The sequence below is a fragment of the Taurulus bubalis genome, assembly GCF_910589615.1.
Source record: "Taurulus bubalis genome assembly, chromosome: 12".
NCBI classification, from domain to species: Eukaryota; Metazoa; Chordata; class Actinopteri; order Perciformes; family Cottidae; genus Taurulus; species Taurulus bubalis.
The window spans coordinates 16174063-16195918 of NC_136600.1; the positions used below are offsets into that span (position 1 = coordinate 16174063).

Sequence of the window (21856 nt, forward strand, 5' to 3'; positions counted from 1 at the left end):
ACATGACTACCTGTAGCTTGTATATGAGAGGGGTCGCTTATATTAATGAACCCCATGATAGTTATTATCACCTGACTGCAGCTCTCCTTGACTCTACGGAGCTCTATAGCAACTTTAAGATCCCTGTTTTTGTTCACTGTAGCCACCTTCATTGTTTCGTTTTCAGTGAAAATACCCTGAAAAACTGACAGCCCCCTCCCCGCTAAGCACCAAACAGCATACAAAATTGGCAAATAGCTGATGAATATAGCTGAAAGTTTAGCATCTAAAGAGACAGAAACTTCCCCCAGGAGTTGGTGGAGACCAAACCAACACAACTCCAAATAACTGCTAATGTTGCTCCATATGAGGTGGATGCGTAAATGGTTGAATATTTGCCAGATAATCTGAAAAGGTGATGATTGGGCAGCGTTGTGTTTACAGCTGCTGCCCCCAAGCAGCCAACAACTCAGATATTGCAGGTTTTGCAGTGTGTTGGCAATATCTAACAACTTAAACTTCTCCTGTGAGCCAAACAGGTGAGACAACTACGGTGGCCGACGAGACAACTCAAGTTAGTGAAAACTTTTCAGGTTATTATAACAGACAGACAACATACTTTTTAAAATGATATTCAATTTCTGCCAATAGATCCCCTTAATGCTATACACTGATCCTTTAAGTCTTCTATCAAGAGGAAAATGATTTTGAATGGTCAGCTTAAAATGTTTTAGAATCTGCTGCCTGTCTTTGTTCTGTATCATTGTAACTTCAATTCTTGGACTGAACAAGCACTTTGAAGACTATTTGTTGTGGGCAGTGTTCACTGTTTACTGACATTTTATAAACATAAAATTACTCAACAGATTAATTGATAATGAAAATAATCATTATTAGTGGCCTTGAAGCGTATAAGCCAACGTTTGGCAAGACAGTCAAGATTTAAGATTCTGGTGGCCTCCTTTTGGAGATGTGTATGCTCTCAGCTGTTAGAGGGATAGTCCCCCAAAAGGTTTTGGGAGCATGGCAATACAACATATTGTAAAAGTAAAACTAGCGAGTTGAAAAATTTGCTGATTTGTGAAATGGAAGTCTGGCCCGATGGTGGTGCAAAACAAAAGGGTCCAAGTGAGAAGTAGTTTCATCTTTAAATCTGCTCATCAAGTTTTATGCCAGTTTTTCATCTGTTTCCAAGTCACAAACAGATGGAAGGAACCTTCACTGCTTTGTTGAGATAATGAAAGGATTCAATTGCAATAATAGCAGAGACATTTTTACACGATTAAAGAATAAATTAAAGAACAAAACAAGGTCTTTGAAATTCCTCACCTTTCATTACAAATATCCCTGACTCTGGCCCCACTCTCAGATGAGCCCCTGTCTTGTGTTTGTGTGTGCGAGGCAGGCACTGTATGTGTGGAAGAGGTCAGATCCAGTAACGGCCTCAGTGCCTCATCTTCCCTCCCCTTCTCTCTCATCCTCAATTAGTCATCCTCACCGAGTGAGTGACCCCAAGTCTGGTGTTTCGAGAAAACCTTCAAGGAGACGGCGAGTCTTATTGCAAACTCACCCCCTCCCCAGGTTGGATCACCCAAAGGTGCTTGGCCACCAGCCACTGAATGCAGACACACACGCACCCAATACCACACGGCTCATCAAATACAGAGAATAGCTCCCACAGTGTGGGATGACGTCCAGCGATACATTAATTTGTTCTACCCCCAAGTGACATTTGGGGATATTTTTACAGTTGAAAAACAACATTTTAACCAAAACACAAGGCGCAGTCACACCAGCTCGTAAACACACACACACACACACACACACACACACACACACACACACACACACACACACACTGTCATTCAGAGCACGATATGGAATCTGTCTTCTTAGCCGTAACTCTCAGTGCACCCCACCCCCCCCCCCCCCCCCCCCCCCCCCCCCCCCTGCTCCCATCATCATCATCAGCTGGGCATGGAGACAGCAGGCCTGTAGGTGGTTCAACTATGTGTCATACATTACATGCCAGTGCAGGGGAGGACTGACACAGAGCATGTGTTACACTTGCTCAGTTTGATGTGCTCTGCCCTCGCACAGGCACCACTGTGGGTGGCATAGCTATGTGTCATAATCACCATCATCCTTTGCTTTGTCGGATTTCTCCTCATATGTGCGTGGCTCGTGTGTGTGTGATTGTTTTTGCATTGCTACACTGGAGGTCCCTTTGTGGAGGTGCCGCGCAGTGGGCTCATTCAGTGTGGGAGCTGTTGTTATACAGTGGCACTGATTCATCTTTTTCTGACCTGTGTGTGCCTTCGTGTTTAGTGGCAGTTTGACGACTCATGTTTTACATCAAACAAGTACTCTACTAAACTGTTTACTGCATGTGTTGTGTGTACAGTGCACGTTCGAGACTGCTCATTACAGAAAACTGAAAATAGAATAATTCACATTTCATTTGGGACAAAGAAAAAAATTAACTCTAGGTCACCTCACCATCTTTTTCCAAGGCTTTCAGCTGTATCTCATGGTATTCCTCACCGAATGAGGACATGAATGACCATGGAAAACATAGAGTTTTGGATCAAACTACTGTTTCCAAGAACAGGAAGGAACTTTCACAAACAATCTTTGTAGTTGTTGTTGTGGCTGTCTAATATATTGGCCACATTTGTCAGGTATCAGGCTCACATGATTGACATTCCTTGTGTTTGTCTGGCTGGTAGTGGGTGAGGCATATCAATTAACCAGCTATCAAGTGCTCATTCGTAGCATTCAATGTCGACCTTGCAGGACTGAGAGAGCCTACACCCATTTGCTTGCTTGTCTTTAGCTGAGAACGGTTGAGCAGAGTACCTCCAGATTTGTTTCCTTTTCAGACAAACATACAAAACCTTGAGAACTTCACCAAACACCATTTGGATTCCTGCTTGTTTGGGCCTCTGCTTGAGCAATAGCCTCAATTAACCGACTGCCAGCCACCCTTCAATTTCTCTGTTAGCCATTACTGTTTCCGCTCACAATCGTGCTTACAGTGTAAAGAGAGTGACCAAAAAGCTATAAGTCATCACGTAAAATAAAGATGTATAAACCTGCATGTACATCCAAAATGTATATCGCTTTATACAAAAGATCTCACAAAAGGGTATTTTACTATTATCCATGCTGACAGCATATATATAAGGATGGCATTGGTCTAGACTGAAATACCTCAACAACTATTAAATACACTTAACTAACATTTGCATTATCATTCACGGTCCTCAGATGATGAATTGTAAAAACGTTAGTGTTACCCTGAATTGTCCAATACTTTGATTAAATGACTAAATACCTGCAAAACTAATGACTCAATCGGCCTCAGATGTACTTAAGGTAAGTGATAATAAGAAAATGTTAGAATGCTAACACATTAAACAAAAATTGTGAACATGGTAAAATATACACCGGGATGTTGTAACTGTGATTGTGAGTCTGCTAGCACTTTCACGTTAGCATTTAGCTTAAAGCACCATTGTGTCTGCAAAATATCGACCAATCAGGACTATATGAGGGATGTGCTGACCACCAGGTATTGTGATCATCATTATGGATGTATGGTAAGGCACCACGGATGGGTGTAGTTGAGGCTGGTACAATCAATGCTGGTTTTATCCAAACAGAAAATATGTATTATGTATTATCACCATACATTAATACACAGGGGAGAGGGAGCAAATATCTGGCTATACAATAACTAACAACAATAAACAAAATGTACATTATTCTAACTCAACATACAAAACTCAATTATCAAGGAACTGCAAACATAAAAACTATATATAGTCTCTGATCAAGCCAGGCTTTTCCCACTTCCTGCTCTTCCTCAGATAGCTCCGCCTCCTGAACTGCTCCTGTACAGCCTCCCAGCAGACAGGTCGAAATAACCTAAAAGAGTTAGTGTGTGCAGCTGGCTGAAGTCCTATTGGTCAACACTATATGGTTGTAAACAAAAATGTCATTGTTAACTGGACATAAAACATACAGCATATTGAAGGCATATTCTGATCATGTGATCTTCATACCATTTTGTTCATTCCTCACATGGAGGCCACAACTCTGTCACAGTAATACTCGGGTATACAAACAAGTGTTTCATCATTGGGTGTGAAAGTGCACTCTTGGCATGAGCTAATTTTCAGGAGATTTTTGCATCTTGTCAACAGATGCAGTTAAGATTTTCTTTATTCAAACAGTTTTATTGTCCACTTTGGGTTTGTAGTCGAGTCAGTCTGGTTATTGTTGAGGAGCTTTAAATCAGTGGAGAACATAAAAGTCGTCATCTGTGGGAGACATTGGGAAAGAGAGGAGGTGTGAGCGTTATGGAGGGTTTCTCTGGGCGGTGGGAGCGATGTGATGTGTCATTCAGGGGGCTGACGGCATCCCTGCTGTGCCCACTGTTGCTGTGTTTTCGTGTGTGTGTGTGTGTGTGTGTGTGTGTGTGTGTGTGTGTGTGTGTTTCTGAGTGACGTTCACATCTCTATAAAACCAAAGGAAGATGAAGAAATGGAGGAGGCAAATGTATGAAATGACTGTTGCATCCTTATCTCTCCCAAAGCGCTCTGATGTTAATTTCCTTGGAGTGTCGGCATCCTGCTTTCATTCATGCATTGTATTGACATGGTGAAGGCAGAAGGAACCACAGACAAGATGAGGAGAAAAGAACAGAGTTACTAAATTGTAAACACCTCATTGAAATTGAATGAAGAGCATAAAATGAGAGTTCATCAGACCTAAAGCTATGGGAAGCTTTGTTTGCTTCAGCCACTTGTTCCTATTTTCTTCGTTTAATGAAGATCCAAATTGCTCTCATTGCCAACTGGTCCCATACTGACACTTTATTAACGTGCTGGGCAACCAGTCCATGTCAGTTGGGTTAAAATGACTCTTTGTAAACTAGAAGTGAAATGTAAAATGAACACAAAGACACCAACATGTAGTTGGGCTCACAAGAGATCCGTCCTTCCATCACTCCCATCTGTCCTACATTTACTTTTCACTCTTAGTGTTTAATAATGTCGCAGGGAAATTTAGCCTTTGCATTTAACCAACCTGTCTGATTATTAGGAGCGGTCGGCAGCTACAGTGCTCGAGAAGCAGTTTGGGAGTTATTTACATGAGAATTTATTTTCTGAAAGAATGACTGACAGTTTTATCAACTTGTTAGTTGATGACTTGGAAGAAGCACTTCACAAATCTGGTGCCAGAAAATTACCAGTTGAAATGATTGCAGGGATCATACAAAAAATAAATAGCTGCAGTGAGAAGATCATTTAAATTTTTTTCATTGAGCTACTTTTCTCATTAAGCACTTGAAAACATGCACTACAGTTTGAGTAGAATACACCAATACTGTGCTTTAGAGGGCAAGAGGTCGATGGGTGAGATAACAGTCAGCTCTCTCTCTCTCTTTCACACACACACACACACACACACACACACACACACACACACACACACACACACACACACACACACACTGCTGTTCAGGGAGGGAAACCATATCTGTCTAGTGGCACTTCACCGCTGGCACTGTCTCTGACTGGCACCAATAACACACGCATGCATGCACGCACACACACACACACACACACACACACACACACACACACACACACACACACACACACACACACACACACACATACACACACTCTGGCAGCGTTCCTGGTTGAACCGACAGCTGGCGTTCTGTCTTCTCGTACCCCTGACACAGTGAGGATTTCTCGTAGCCAATTCCACCTTTATCGGGGTACCTGTGAGTTGCTCCGGTGATAACTGACTCCTCACCTAACCAGATATGTTGCTCTCCAGTTACCCGCTTTATGCCATAGTGTGGTTTCACGGTCATGGAGAGTGATTCATTTCCAAAAATATGTCAAACATTTAGTGCTCCAACAATGGCACGCAGGAAGTTATGGTCCCCACCAGGCCCACAGAAAATAATTTGCATCCTCCTCTAGTAACTATCTGATGATAGAATGACATTTGGACTCAGCTCTGTTACATAGCAACACCACTTTGTTTCACAAATGCATGAGTGATTATCTAATTTAGGAATGAACAAGAAAAATAACATCTGATTTAGAATAAAAATCAACATGAATCACGGTATATGCACTGTAGCTCCCTAAGAAATCTACTAAGTGGAAATTTAGTTAAATATAGTCTGAAGAATTTAGGGAACTCTGTTGGCAGAAATGAAATAGAACATTATTAAATATGTTTTCTTTATTGTATAAATAGCTGAAAATGATAACCGTTGTGTTTTCGTCAGCTAATAATTAGCCATTTATATCTAAGTACGGAGCAGGTCCTCTTCACGGAGCTGATATGTTTCTATAGTAGCATAAAGCGGACAAAAATCCCAAAAACTACACCTTTAACAATTTACTGTTTTCATCATTCAAATGTTGGGGGGATTTGATATCATTTACATATTATTCATATTTCTGCCCTTAACATCTTCCATGATTAAAAGTACTTTCATCTAAATGTTCCTCAAGTATCACAAATAAAAGTGCTCATTCTGCAGAAAACGATCACCCTTTGAGTGATGCATTCATGAATTATTAATACCGACGCACTAATGCATTTCTATTTTGTTGTTGCAGTGGGTTGAGATCGAGGTTATGTGAATGATTCTATATTCTGTTGTGTGGTAACTGTTGTTAAATAAATGTAATGGAGTAAAAAGTACAATATTTCCTTCATAAATGTAGTTGATCAAAAGTCTAACATGAAATCGAAATAAAGTATAAGTACTTTAAATGTGTGCTTAAGTACTGAATCTACTGAGGTACATTCTAGCATTGCGTATATGTGCAAAGGACCAAACTGGTAACATTTTGGGAAAGCAGAAATATTACATATCGATGCGACAACATGGCAACACAGATCTACCCGAGTCACCCTGGTGATAGGATCACATGCTCACCACCGCCGTCCGTGACTCAACTTAGAGGTGGGTGTCTGAAAGCTGTCACACTTACACACTCCAGCATCCTACCTAATCATCCACCTACTGAGCCACACAGCATGGGGGGTGCAGGAGAGAGGAAGAATAAGACAGACTGAAGAGGAGAGGCAGTTAACAAGAGAGGGAGAGCGATGAACCGGAGGACGAGGGGGAGGAAGAGGAGGAGGAAGAGGAGGAGAATGTGGAAGGAAAAAACAAAACAGACAGACAGAGAAACAAACACTTCTGGATCAGAGGAGAAGGCCAAACATATGCAATGCTGTTTGTCAATTAGCAGATGGCCTCTGACTCAGCTGAGAGAAAATACATGAAGGGACAGATGAAGATGATCTGACTCTTCCTCTCCCCCCACCAACAAGTCTGCAGAGAGAGAACTTGTGTGCAGGTGTGGGTGGACACAGGGTGAGATTTAACAGTCCTTGTCTGCATGAGCGCCGCTCGCTCACAGTGTCATTGCAGCTCTAGAACACATCATATTTTAGTTTGGGAGAGCAACGCGTCAGTAATACAATAAGTAACACTTACGTTGGGTTAAAACAATCCATTGTTTAAGATATGATTGGTGACCTGATGGTCTTCTACCCATCGGTAAAGTTAATCCAGTGTTGAGTCGTCGCTGCATTTTTTAGTGTGCAGTTGGTTAGCTCAATCAGAGCTTTTGCTTTTATGATGGTGAGTCTAGATTAGAATATGCAGGACAACCCGTGCCATGTAATAAAGCATTTCATTGATTGATATTAAATTGCAAAAGGATTTATCAAATCAACATGGAATGCAGATATGCAAATAGAAATGGAGTTGCTTTTTCAAATGCCTGATTAAAATCTGTATTCTTAATTAATTGTGGAAATGCAGTTATTCATTTCACAAATTGGTATTGCATTATTCATTTAGGTATTCATGAATCTATTTTAAATGTATTTATTGACGGTTATATTATTGTTTCTCCTATTTATTCACGATTAATATATTGATTTGTAAATTATTATAAATCATGTTATTAACAATTTTTGTATCAATAAATTACTGACTCAGTCTATTTATCTATAGTTTAGTTCCAATATTATATCAATTAGTTAAAGCTTTATAACATTGTCCATGACACTTGTGGACCCTTCTATGTGAGAGGGTCACATAGAAGCGGAAAAATGGTAGTTTCTCTGTTTGTAAAGATATCAAGTCGAACAGCTCTCTCCTCTGGTTAAAAAGTGGCATTACAAGTTGAGGTGCATTCCGTGTTTCGTGGATGAGGTTTCGTCAAACCAAGTGAAACCTGTGGTTCAAGATGAGAACCGATGTACAGAAAAGAGAAGACTAAGAGGCGGTGGAGGGGATCATCTGTACAGTTTTTGTCTCCTGTTTTATTTGGATGAATGAAACACTTTCAGTTACAAAAATGACTTAAAATGAACAACACTGTACAATGAACAAGTAGAGTTATTTTTCTTTTTTTTTTGGTTTTCAAGATAAAATACACTAAAGGGCTAACTTGCTACCACACGGGAGAAGAAGGGGCGTGGGGGACAGAAAGGGAAATAGGGATGGGGTTGGGATACAGCCATACCTGCAATCACGCACACACACACACACACACACACACACACACACACACACACACACACACACACACGCACGCACGCACGCACGCACACACACACACACACACGCACACGTACACACACACTAACTGTTGTGACAGGGGGAATTAAAGCTACGCGTATTAGGAAGTTGGCAAACAGGAGGTTACAGTTGACAGTAAAGAGCCTGTGTGGGGGCTTATCGTTGTCTAAAGAACAGGGAATCTTTTGGTCTTTTCTGCAAATTGCTGCAGCGAACCACACCCGTCCCACCTTCCAGCAACCCCCACCCAGTCACGCACACACACACACACACACGTTCAATCACAGGTGGAAATGTAATAGACTGAAGCCTTCCCCCCCATTTAACAGCTAACAACAAGAAGCCACTTCCAGAGAAAAATCTTGAACTTCCCTTGGTCAATGTTTGATAGCTCACTCTTTCTCACACAAACGGGCAAACATCCAGGGGTAAAGGTCTGACAGACGATAGGACCAAACATTAGGTAAACCAAATGAAAAAGGGGAGGGAGGGGGAGGGAGAGAGGGCTGATGGGAGATAAGCAGTACTCTCCGGCAGCACGAGCAGAAAGGACAAGAACTTAAGAAGGATCAGAACAGCTACAAAGATACCAAGAGAAACTTCATTATCATCATCATCATCATCATTATCATCATCGTAGTCATCATCATGATCATCGTAATTATGAGAAGATTATTTTTCCAATGACAAATACTTAAAAATATACATTTCATCATCATCTCAATTATCATCATTATTATTATTATTCCCCTTTGGATAGCTGAGGTTAACGCTTCAAAGACTGACTCGCTAGGTGACGAAGGAGTTAAAGGAGAGCAAACAGGAAGGGGTGGATGTATAGAGAGAGGTGAAGGATGTCGTGGAGGCCTTGTGTTGAGAAGAAGGTCAAGTTAGAGCTCTTTGGTTTTATTCTTTAACGTCTGACTCGCTTTGCTGTGTTGCTGGAGAAACCTTTGGACTAAAGCTGTATTGTAGAAGAGAGAGAGAGAGAGAGAAAGAAGAAAAGGATGGAAGAGAAGAAGAGCATGATGGTGTGGATGAGAGTGGGTGGAGGAGGAAGAAGCAGCTTGTGTTTGTTGTTGTTCTCTTTGCTCTGTTCACCGTGTCTCTCCTTTTTTTCTTCTTATCTTGACATGATTTCAATCAAGTTTACGTATTGATTCTTGCATTTTAAAGGAATAGTTTGACATTTTTGGGCTTTCTTGCAGATAAGAAGACTATCTGGGCGTGAATTATGAAGCTACAACTGAGAAATGGTTATCTTAGCTTAGCTTGGCATAAATACTGGAAACCGTGGGAAACATTTAGCTTGGCTCCGTCCAAATGTGGTGGAAACTATGAACCACTCTGCTGATTCAAATAGTTTTTTTTTCAGTTCAGTTCAAACATTTGTCGTCACTGATTATGCAGTTTGTTCTCTTTTTTTTCAAAGCAAAGCGAATGTATCACTGTTCGGTTACACAGCGGTAAGCAAATGCATCACCGATCCTAATGCTTCTGTTCTGACTGTCTTCATTTCAATGCTAAGTCCAGATGCCGCTGGTTGAAGTTGTTACTTTCAGTTCAACACTATACCTTTACAAGCTCTGTTTTCAAGATCAACAGCTCGGCAGCCACTTATTCGCAACAGCGTTATCAGCTAAATAATGTATGTGGCTATTAGAGTCTTTTGGTAAGCCTTTAAACCAGGCAGCTATGTACTGGGAGTCAATGCTGAGCTTCAAGTAGTGCTCTCAGTTACCAGTGAACGGAGCTCAACTGCTAAAGCTACCAATTCAATAGATCCAGTTTAGTTTGAATATGTTGTTAAAGATTCATTCATGTGTACAAAACACCACAGGTAACAAAATCTGCCTACCAGCACCTTCAAAGCTAAGTAATGTAAATTAAAGTTTGTTTCCACTGTACATATTTCCACAAAATATTAAGCTATTCCTTTAAAGCTTCTTTTATAAACAAATGAATGTACATCTCTGAGCCTGTAGAGAGGATGTGATTGTGTGGAGAGAGTTTCTGAACACTCAGGTGGACATCAGGGTCTTAGGGAGTGTGTACAGCGTGCTGGATCCCATGGCGGGGCATTGACTTTGGTATCATTCACTAGGGGGGTATCCCCACCGGAGGGATCTACGCTTTACACCCAGTGCCTGAAACCCTGCGGTTCACAGAAAAGTGCCCGATCAGAAACGCAGCAGAGCTCTGCTTCCATTTCCTCTAAATGCACGGAGAGACCGAAAACAACAAAATGGACCCTTAGAGTTTGATCCCAGGCACAGCTCTCCTTCAACCTTCCATCGTCTCAAAACACACAGAGTCGTGAGGTGTGTCTGGATGCGTCACCTAGCAGCCCCGGTCTCAGCCGTTCCCCGGGTAACCTGCCCTACGGCGCTCCCTGATACACATGGACGTCAAATAGTCAATATGCCCCCTCATCAGGCCACGGAGACCAAAAGGCGAGAGAGGGCTCGGCGACCTTGGTGACAAAGTTGCTCTGAGGCAGAAACATTTGATCCAGATTTGATTCTTGATCTGTGCCAAAGAGCAGCTTTAAGCCCACAGTCCGTGTTCGACAGGGAGGAAGCAGCGAGGGTCAGATATGAGGAGAAGGCCGTGTTCAAAGCTCAACACAGACAGCGGGGGTGTTTCCCAGGGGGACCAGGTGTGTGTGTGTGTGTCTGTGCGTGTGTGGACCGGAGCATGAACCAGCGTGGCCCTCTGACCTGAAATGGCCCCCTCTGAATCCCATGGAGAAAAACTGCAATCTAGTGGATGATCTGTTACTTTACAGATCAATCCCAGACCTCTGCCTTTAGGACAGAGGCCTTTAACCTTTGACCCAGCCTTGCTGTGTCTGCTCCGGGCCATACAAACACACCGTCCACACTCGTACCGTTGCCTGATCCCCACTTGAACCCCGCATTTTAAAGCATTCATCTATTTGGTTTATCATCAAAGAATATGAGGTATATGATGAACTATCTCTCTTTTACATCCTACAGTGGATGAAGAAAAAACTTTAAACCAACTTCTAGAAAAGTGGAAACAAAAACTGAAAAGAGACTGAGACAATGTGAGAGGTAAGCAGGCAATTTACGACTGGAAATCCAAAATCACCCTCTTCTCTCTTGCCTCCTTCTTTCCTCCCTATCATGTAAAAAAACCTTTGCCCCAGTCGATCTTCTTCTTTTGTGTTTTTGGTTGTGTAGCTGTAAAGCTTTCAGCGTGTTCTCCCTGTGGAGAAAATAGCGAGAACAGAAGCAGCACCGCGTCTCAAAGAACACCTCATGCTGTAACTCCGGCAGCTTTTCCACACATAAACTATATTTATGCATTTCCATTGAAACTGAATTTCAACTTGCCTTTTTTTGTGGTCTATTTATCAGGAGAAACAAAGGCATGTGTCCAGAATACTTCTGCCAAATTCTTGTTTTCCCTTGAATAGTCCTGCAAACGATTAGGTGTTTAACAACACAGTGCTGCTTCTCAATACTGTGAGCTTCCCCTCCCCTTTAAGAGGAGAGTCGTCTCAGTGAGGAGGAGAATATCTTAGTGGCTGACCATCTAATCAGCCATATTCCCTTGTTAAGTCCCTACAGGACCTGTTGTTGCATGTATGGTAGTATTTGGTTTAAAGAAGTAAGAAAGAACTTCAGCAGGGGGCAAAAACAAATACATCACAAATACATCCCAGAACAAAAAAAGAAAAGCACCGCTAGAAATAAATTAGGAAATAAATAGCAAGGCAAAAAAGATAACAAGCAATTAAATCAACCCTACCCTGAATAAATAGTACAATCAAAAGTCTAAATCATCATTAATAAGGTGAAATAAAAAAAGTCCAAAGAGAGATAGTTACAATTTTTGGTCTAAAATCAAGTTATCATCATCAATGTTTTTAGGATCTTTTTTTTTCTCAAAGTCTTTTTTGTACGTTTTTTTTCTTTTTAATACATTAGCGATAAGTAAGCAGTAGAACATAGATCTTTTTTTCTACAAAATCTATAGAAGCACTAACAGATACATTCCGTCTAAGAGTCAATGTGGAGAAAAGGTTTCACCTTTAAGGTGCAAACCCCACATCTAAAGTTTGGTTCATGAAACGATTCTCGCGTGTCGACTGTTTTCTGGTGTGGATCAAACCAAATATTCTTTGGATACGTTTACGTCCATCTCTCGAACGGTCAACCTGACTGAGGCCGCAGCTGTGTGTATTATTCTGTGTCTGAAATGTGCATAATGCAGTCTCCGGGGTCAAAATTAATGACAAGACATCACTGCAGACCCTTTTCATTTTTTTAGAAACCATTTGGCCTCCCGTCCACACTCATGTTCAGACGCACAGTTTCACCTCAGACAAATTGACCCATTTCTGTGCCCTCATGCGGAGAAGGACGTTCCTGTTCCTCTCTACTGTGTTTGGTTTGGTTCAGTATTTGGTTTGGCATTTTTAAGGTTTTGCTATTCAACTCTTTGTTTTTGGCTTTTTGTGTGTCTTTTTTTCTGCCAAGACAGTCTGTTTCTTTATCTAATAAAAATCTGGAAGCTAAATTTTCACAGTATTTTTTCCAACCACCTGATAAAAATCTCTAGCACGACTACGAAAAAAATAAGGAGCTCTTGTAGTAAGTAAGCGAGTACGTTATTCCAAATGAGTAATAAGCACTAAAGTACAGTACATAAAACGGCATCAAGAGACACAGCAGAGATAAAACAATCAGAACCAACCAACAGAAAAATAAAAACAGATTTTTTTTTTAGAAGATTTCAGTTCAGTGAGGTCATTTGCGTTTAGCTCCATCCAGGACCAGAGGGCGGAGCTGGAGAGAGTGAGAGGCAGAGGAGGGGAGGAATTGTCTGTCCTTCTTCTGTCCGCCTGTCTATCCATCCCTCCTTCCATGCTACACAGTTTCAGAGTGGGGCGTATGCTGCAGCCCTAAAGCTAACGGATAGACAGACGGCTTCACGTCTTTCGACACCTGCATTTTGTCCTCCTCCCCTCCTCCCTCCAGCCACATTTGGTTAGGGTTCTTTTTGGTTTGCTTCTGTCATTGTGGGTTGTGTTTTTTTTGGTTTGGGTTTATTTTTGGTATCCTCTTACAAAAAAAGTGTGACGCCTGCTCCCCTCACTACAGTGTGTCCCTCTTTCGCCCTGTCCCAGTGTACCCTTCTTTCTGGGGGTTCGGAGTAAAGGATCAGTTCCCTATTAAAGCTTCCCCCGTGGGTTTTTGGACGGGCCAGGTGGAGGGTGTTATACCAGGGGGCTTACGTCCTGTCCTCAGCCCCTCTGGGTCTTTATTGTGTTCATATGTCTTGGCTGAGGTTCTTCAAGAACAGTGCAGCCTTGAGAATGCTTTGGTTTCCATTTGAGAATTAATGGCAGTCTGAGGTGGAAAATGACAGTGAAATGTGATCGATGGAGTGATGATGGAAACAGACAAATATCAGTAAACATGTCTAGACAGACAGGTGTCGGGGCGTCTATGCTGATTGAGGAGGCAGGAATGAGAGCCGGCTGTGACTAAACTTAGCTTTATTGACTTATTTAGCCTTCAGTCTCAACGGTTATTACTTTAAATCTCCAATCACAGCCCTATTTCATACTTTCAAAATGGTCGCCACTCTTAACAAGCGCCATTTTCAATATGTGAAGTTTTCCAGGGCATGTTCATTTAGCCATGGAGTCACTGATAATGGGTTATCTATAAGAGTGAGGAAAGAGTGGTCTGATTAAGAGCACAATATGCCCCTTGTTCAGGTCTTAATAAATTCATTCACACCTTGAAATCAGCTCGCAGCGTGCCAACTCTATTTTGGATCTGTGGCACTTGGTGAGCATCTTTTCACCTGCGTCGTCTCTGCTCCTAGAGAATAGTCACGTTAAAAAAGAAAAAGAAAATGTACTTTGATGACAAAAATGCATATGATGAAGACAATGATGATGACACTGATGATGATTTGAACCCCAGAAGCAAGCGCTAAAAATATCTGCAACAATAAATAGGAGTTGGAGTATAAAATGATACTAATAAATAATAAAAAAAAACAAATCCAAACTGTATTTCTTAAAGAGTAAAAAACAGATACTGAATAACAAACAAAATGGAGAGGAAAGCTATCCTATGCTCTTAGAACCAGAGGTAGGTAAAGAGACATGGAGATACAGTGGCAATCATTCATACATGAGCTCCTGACTGGTTCGGTAACAATCTTTTACAAAATTATTAAGTATATTTGGCATGAAAACCTATAAAAGACACATGGGCTGACAGACAGGGCGAGTCGATGACAGGATGAATTGGCTCTTGATGTGTGTGTGTGTGTGTGTGTGTGTGTGTGTGTGTGTGTGTGTGTGTGTGTGTGTGAGAAGCAGTAGCAGTTGAGTCCTGGTCTGGATAGCTTCAGTATTTACATGTCCTTTGAATAAAGCTTTTCTCTCCGTATTTTTGGTTTTTGGTATTTGGGATTTTGGTATGGTTGTCGTTTTTTTTCTTCTTTTTTTGTCATTGTGTATTTCTCCTCCGCCTCCTCCTCAGGTAAATTTTTGGTTTAAACTCATCCTCCCTACTCTTCTTTCAGACCCGCAGCTTTTCGAAATAATTAAAAAAAGGGAAAACGTAAGCACAGTTCTCCTCTCCATTTTTGTTGTCCTTGTCGCCATTCCTTTGTCACATAGTAAAGTTATCTTTTTTCATTTTTGGTTTACGCACTTTGACATGCTTCTCTGCCGTCTCTTCCATCTCTTTGCTAAAGAGTCCTTGGTGTGTTTTCCTTTAGAGAGACAGAGTGGAGAGGTGCCATGTCGATATCACGGGTTATTGACAAAAAGGTCCCACGTTGCCTCTTCTCCATCTATTTGAATAGATAAAGATTTTTGGTTTCAATCTTCCCCTTTCCCCCCCTTCTCTCCTCTTTCACTTCTTTCCCTCCCTCTCTCCTCTTTCATTCTGTATATTTTTGGCATCGAAAGACTGGGAGAGAAAGAGAGAGAGAGCCATTGCGAAAAAAATAACGGAAGAAGAGCGCAAGAGAGAGAAAGAGATAGCTTTGGTGTGAAAGGCGAGGTTCTCGTTTCCTCCTTCCTCCTCCTCTCTGATTGGCCCTTGGCACGGTCACTCAATATTGGCTCCGCCCAGAGAGGGCGGGCTGTGTGCCATTTCGCTGGAGGAGCAGGAAGAGGCGGGGCTAGAGCAAGGGGAGGGGGAGCAGGGGGTGGGGCTTATGCTGCTGGCAGAGGGGAAGGGGGAGGCCTGGGAGGCTTTGGCTAGAGCAGCGCTGAGCAGTCCAGCGCTGGGGTTCTGGCCCAAGTGGAGGAAGGCGGGATGGTTGAGGAAGAGGGAGGAAGGGAGGCACCCTCCCTGGCCCCCAGAGGCCCCCAGCAACATCTTAGCGGCCCCCTCAAGACTGGAAAGAGGCAGATGGCCACCACTGGCTGCTAGGGCTGAGGGAGGGAGAAAGAAGAGAAAAAGATTAAAGGAATAGCACGAAACGCTGACTTTAAGCTTGGTAAGTTTTGTAACGTTACGTAAGACAGTCTGCTAAGGGGGGGGCTGTTATTTATTTATGCTAGTTACGTTGCTGCGCTACGTTGTTGCATTATGTTGTTACTTTAAGTTGTTACTTTAAGTAGCTACGTTGTTGCGTTATGTTGTTGCGTTACGTTGTTACTATAAGTTGTTACTTTAAGTAGTTACGTTACGTTGTTGCGTTACGTTGTTGCGTTACGTTGTTACTTTAAGTAGATACGTTGTTACGTTACGTTGTTACGTTACGTTGTTATGTTACGTTGTTACGTTACGTTGTTACTTTATCCTTTTAACACAAATCCACCCTTAATGAAGTACTTTTGTTTCCTAAACCTAAGCAATCGCTTCACAACGTGGTATTGTGCATTTAAGTGTGATACGAGGCTGATATGAAACTTATTTATTTATTTATTATGGTATTTTGGTTCAGAAATGTCGTCATTGAACATATCCTTTAGTTTGCAGGAACTTACACTGTACAATGTTTTTTCTGGCGACTGGGTTGTATTGTGTTTTCTTTTTTTGGATCCTTCTAAGGTTGTTTATGGGTGAACTTAAAATCTTCTTTTAGATGCTTCCAAAAGGAAAATAAAAGCTTATTCTTTGTTAGTAATAAGTACCATCCAACGCTTTTTAATCATTGTTGTTTGCTCATCTGCCTTTACTTAAGTTAGTAATTTACAACACAGCCAAGCAAGAAAGGTGCCTGAACTTGTTAAATTCAGCAGAAGTAGGGGGAGATAACCGTCACCACACATTTTAAATGAAAGCTCAGGGTGCGGCCTCAAGGTACTTAGAGTGCGGTTTCTCTGTTTAAAAAGAGCACCTGCCGGGTTTTTGAGGGAATAAAAAAAAAAAATATATATATATATATATATATATATATATATATATATATAAACAATTCCAGCACTATGCCAATAGTTGTTTAATATCTGTACCAAGATCATCTTGTGGGATCAGATAAACCACAGCAACAGGTAAGCTGACATGAGTGGTCTGTTGTTATGGAAACAAGGTTGATGATTGGCTGTGAATATTGCTTCATGCAGCGCTTCTTTCATGCACAAAATGCTACACGTGAAGCGGCCTGATAATGTTCGTGATTGCATAGCAACAGCAAAACAGAAAAAGCACCCATACTACTCAAAAATGTCTTGTGGCCGCACTGCATTGTAGTCTGTCGAGGCTACTTTTGGTGAAGAAACTGTTACTTCTGTCTCCTCAGTGATCGATCTCTCGTTGTGTGAGTGTTTAGCATCAACGTGGTGGTCAATAGTGAGTCTAAAATGAAGCTCTTGCTCTGTGACCCTGATGTTCTAATATTCAAAGTTAATAGTTAAAACTGAGAAACCCTAAATAAACACCATGAACTTTTTTTTTAGATCCACATTAAAACGTTTTATGGGGAATTTCAACACATCAACACATTTGACCGATGATGAAATGAAGAGATGAAAGGTTAAAGATGAGTGAGATAGCACAGACGTACACACAACAACTTAGCCCACGCATGAACGTAATAATTGCCACACACACTCACACACTTGATGGGATGGAGTCATGGATGTTGATGGTAACATTATAAGAAATAAGTCATTCTTCCTCTCTACAACAATCTCTGCCTCAGCTGCTTCGTACTGTGGATGAGCAAATGCCCTCGGCTGCCTATTCGTCTGCGTCTCCAGTCGGAAGTCTAACAGATTTAATTCACCCACCTTGCACGACTGTATTACTCATCATCACACTTCTGATTATAATACGTCTCCCTCCCCCGTCTCATCGAAAATTATCTCTGCTGACGGTTGTCTGGATTGTTTGGTGGTCAGTTCTGCAGGACTGTACGCTTTTGTGTTTTCTTGTGCTATTCTTGTGTTGTTCTCAAGTGTAGGAAGGTGTGTGAGATGAGATGTGTCGTGTACAGTATGTGTCTGACTTTTGAGCATGTGTGTGTGTGTGTGTGTGTGTGTGTGTGTGTGTGTGTGTGTGTGTGTGTGTGTGTGTGCGTGATTGCAGGTATGGCTGTATCCCAACCCCCATCCCTATTTGTGTGTGGGAGTGTATATGTGAGAGAGGAGAGCAGGAATGAATGTATTGGCAAAAAATAAAACACTCTTCTCTGCATATTTTTTTTATGTATTCTGTGACCCTAAGATTTTCCCAATAATTAAATAATAAAGTACACCACCTACCCCTTGACCTCTAAAATATATTCTGTTTATCAGTGCTGCTGATGCTAAGCTTTCTCTTTTTTTCACTCTCCTAAAATAAACCCATTTCTTTCTCTCTCACACACACACACCTTGGATAGTGGCCAGGGGATTGTTACCGAGGAGGGCTTGGTTCATCCCTGTGTTAACTCCCATCACAGTGTTCCTGTTGTGTCACCCACACACACACACACACACACACACACACACACACACACACACACACACACACACACACACACACATGCACACACGCACACAAAGCATGCACGCAGCACCATACATGTGCAAGCATATATACGAACCCAGACAGACAGAGGAGAAAAGGTGAGAAAAAAGCAAGTTTAGCGGCAAGATCAAGCGGAGGGCAAATGCAGCCCTGCACAGATAAAGAGCTGTGGTTAGCTGACAGTCGGCTGTGTGGATGTAAACAAGAGGTTAGAAATGCAGATTAAACCTAACATCTTGTTATATAATACCAAAACTCTCATCAACTCTGCATTTATCTTGGAGGTAATTAAATCCGAGAACACAGCATTCTACAAAACTGTGTTGTGCCACGTCATCGGCATGTCTGTGTTTCTCGGTCGCATTCACCTCAAGTTTGCAGCAAAATCGGTGATGTAGTTAGACACGTCACCGTTCTTTTTACCCATACGCCATAAGCTGTGAACATAAGAACCACACACACAAACACACACAGAGTTATAGTTCACTGCAGCACAGGGGAAGCAGCGGTGCCCAATGGCATGTTGGGATATCAGTGTGTGTGTGTTTGTGTGTGCCCAAACAATCAACTACAAACTGTAGGTGAACCGAGGATAGTGCGGTATTCATGGTGAGCATGTTTATGGAAATATGTGGTTGTATGTAGTGGCACTTAAACAATTTGCCTAAATGTATTCAGTTGTGAAAGCTATACACAAATATTGTACTTTAGAAGAATCTAAAAGAAAACCAAACAGAGATCAAATACTTAAAGGATCAGTCATTGCAAATTACAAAAAAGCAACTTCCTCAACTTTAGTGGTATTAAAAAACAATGGGATATTTATATTCCATCAGCAAGATAAGCTTCACAAATGAACACCATAAAGCAAACGTATGGCTGTAAACGAACTATAACACGGTCACATGACTTCAACGTCACCACAACGAAGCTAAAGGTGGGCTAGCATGATGACGTGAAGTGTCTTCCTTTTTTTAGACACGTAGAAGCTTTAGAATTCACGTGTGATAATTACTGACGTATTTTACGTCATAGAATAAAACATCTCTTAAACTTGTGTTCACAGATCTTATTTTACATATTCAACCAAAAAGCCATTCAATAAACCCATTATTCTAGAGACGAGGGAACTGGAAGCCTCACAGCAGTGAAACAGACATATTTCCAGATTGAATGAATTATTATGAATTATGAATTACTTTGGAGAATACAAAGTTGCCACAACTGCTGTCGAGTAACTGATGGGGGAATCCCGGGTGGTGGACTGTGAATGGGTCATGGTCTCTTACCCTGTGTTAAGGTTGAGTGTGCTGTGGCTGGGAGTGGCTGGGCTGGCCGTGCTGCGGGGAGGAGGAGTCACCGGGGAGGATGCGGAGCTGAGAGACGGGTGGGTGGAGGTGAGGCTGGAAGTCATGGGGCAGTTTGGGGACATGGTGGTCACTGTTGTGCTGAGACTGGTCACGGCCTGCGACAGCTGGCTGGACATCTGGCAAAAGGAGAAAAAAATGGCAGATTCAGAGTTCTGAAACTACAGACAGGGGTTGTTTATTACTAAATATTCATCAAAATACGCAACAATGATGTCTACCATGTGAGGGCTGTAGCAGGGTTGTTTGTGCGCTGGTGGGGCAGTGGGGGGCTGGCTAGGAAGGGGAGGGGTGGCACTGGAGGGATTGATGCGTTTCTCTTTCTGCCGGCGGTTGCAGAACCAGACCCGGATCACCTCCTTCTCCATGTTGAGCTGCTCTGCAATCATCAGGATCTCCTCTGAGGTAGGCTTCTGGTTCTGCGAAGGGAGAGATTTGAATTCAGATCATTTCAGCAGTGCGTTATTTCAGCCACATGATGTTTGATATCAATACAAAGAGCACAGATATTTAAAAGCTCAGCGGAAAAAGAATGACTAAACAAATGAAACTCATGTTTAAAAAAAATTATGAATTTAAATTTCTTCTTTTTTGAATGAGATAATAAGGTTAATCGTCTTACCGTCATGAATGCGCGTTCCAGGCCCACGCGTACATTCGTCTCGATGCTGGTTCTCTTCTTTCTGCGGCGACCAGGAAGCCCGTCAAAGCCCATAGAAGAAGAGGACAGGGAGCTGGGGCTTGGCAAGGTACAGTCTAAGGACATGGTCTCTGATGAAGGAGAGCAAACATAAAAACAGATGAGTGTCTGACCCTACAAGCACGTTTAAAAAAACAACACATGTTAGTCTGTTTGATGAAAGCTCACCGGCATCAATGAGCCACTTCTCCAGCAGTGGCTTCAGCTTGCACATGTTCTTGAAGCTCAGGTTGAGGGCTTCAAAGCGAGAGATTGTGGTCTGACTGAAGTCGTTGCCATACAGCTTCCCCATGGCCAAACCGACATCTCCCTGGTGTAGGGATAAAAGAAGTACAGTCAAAATACATCAAAGACTAAGAAACTGCTCATGTAACCTACCCATGCACACATTCACAGTAGGTGTCTCTCCCTACCTGTGTGAATCCCAGTTTGATGCGTCTCTGTTTGAAAGTGCGGGCGAACTGTTCCAGCTCCTCCAGGTCACTTGGCTCCTCGGGGTGAGAGGTCACTGAGGGCACGGTTGTCACACCGCTCACCTCCATACTTTTATCTCGCTGTGGCGGGGTACGACGTCAGAGGAACAGAAGCGAGAACGAGAGGGAAGACAGATAGAGACAGAAGCGTTACTTTATTGCTGTTGCAGAGGCTGGTTTTACTTTTCCACTGACTAAAGCTTGAGATTCCTACATGTGCTTGGAGTCCCATTCTATTTGAAACAGACAGCAGGCTCCCATGGTTTTGCTGAGGTAGCGAAATTAGATTTGGTGTCGATAAGAGTCCTGAGGGAAAAAAAAATACATAAATAATCACCATTAATTATAACAACAACAACAAAATATGTTAACAACTTATTTCTGCCAATAACACAAAACGCTATCCCAGTAAGGAGCCTGCCCACCTTGCTGGCCCTGCTGTGCCTGTGGGAGGAGGAACTGGGCAGGGGACGAGAGTGAGTGGCCGGGAACCAACATCAACTGCTGAAGCTGCAGCAGCTGCTGGATGTCCTGTTCAATCAAGAGACAGATTAGAGATTAGAGATTAGATAGAGAACACACATTTATGACTTTATGAGAGACAGATACAGCGCGCAGTCACACAAAAATGTGTTGTTATCTTTCTCAATCAGCAGATTTGGACTTAGAAAAAAAACATAGAAGTAGGAGGAGAAACTTTGCTATTGTAGATCATACGAGACAAGACATGGAAA

General features: G+C 42.1%; 1 protein-coding gene across 1 annotated transcript in view; it reads right to left on the reverse strand.

Moving 5' to 3' along the window:
• Positions 1 to 15729: 15729 nt before the first annotated feature.
• The window catches only part of pou2f2b (POU class 2 homeobox 2b), a gene marked incomplete at both ends in the record, with an annotated part of 37441 nt that continues 31314 nt past the window's right edge, over positions 15730 to 21856 (reverse strand). The window contains 10 exons of the mRNA XM_079227266.1: positions 15730 to 16058; positions 18446 to 18519; positions 18951 to 19019; positions 19872 to 20068; positions 20171 to 20368; positions 20572 to 20720; positions 20818 to 20959; positions 21063 to 21203; positions 21337 to 21428; positions 21548 to 21653. Of these exons, the coding sequence (XP_079083392.1) occupies positions 15730 to 16058; positions 18446 to 18519; positions 18951 to 19019; positions 19872 to 20068; positions 20171 to 20368; positions 20572 to 20720; positions 20818 to 20959; positions 21063 to 21203; positions 21337 to 21428; positions 21548 to 21653 (1497 nt within the window). The remainder of the gene's footprint in view (positions 16059 to 18445; positions 18520 to 18950; positions 19020 to 19871; positions 20069 to 20170; positions 20369 to 20571; positions 20721 to 20817; positions 20960 to 21062; positions 21204 to 21336; positions 21429 to 21547; positions 21654 to 21856) is intronic.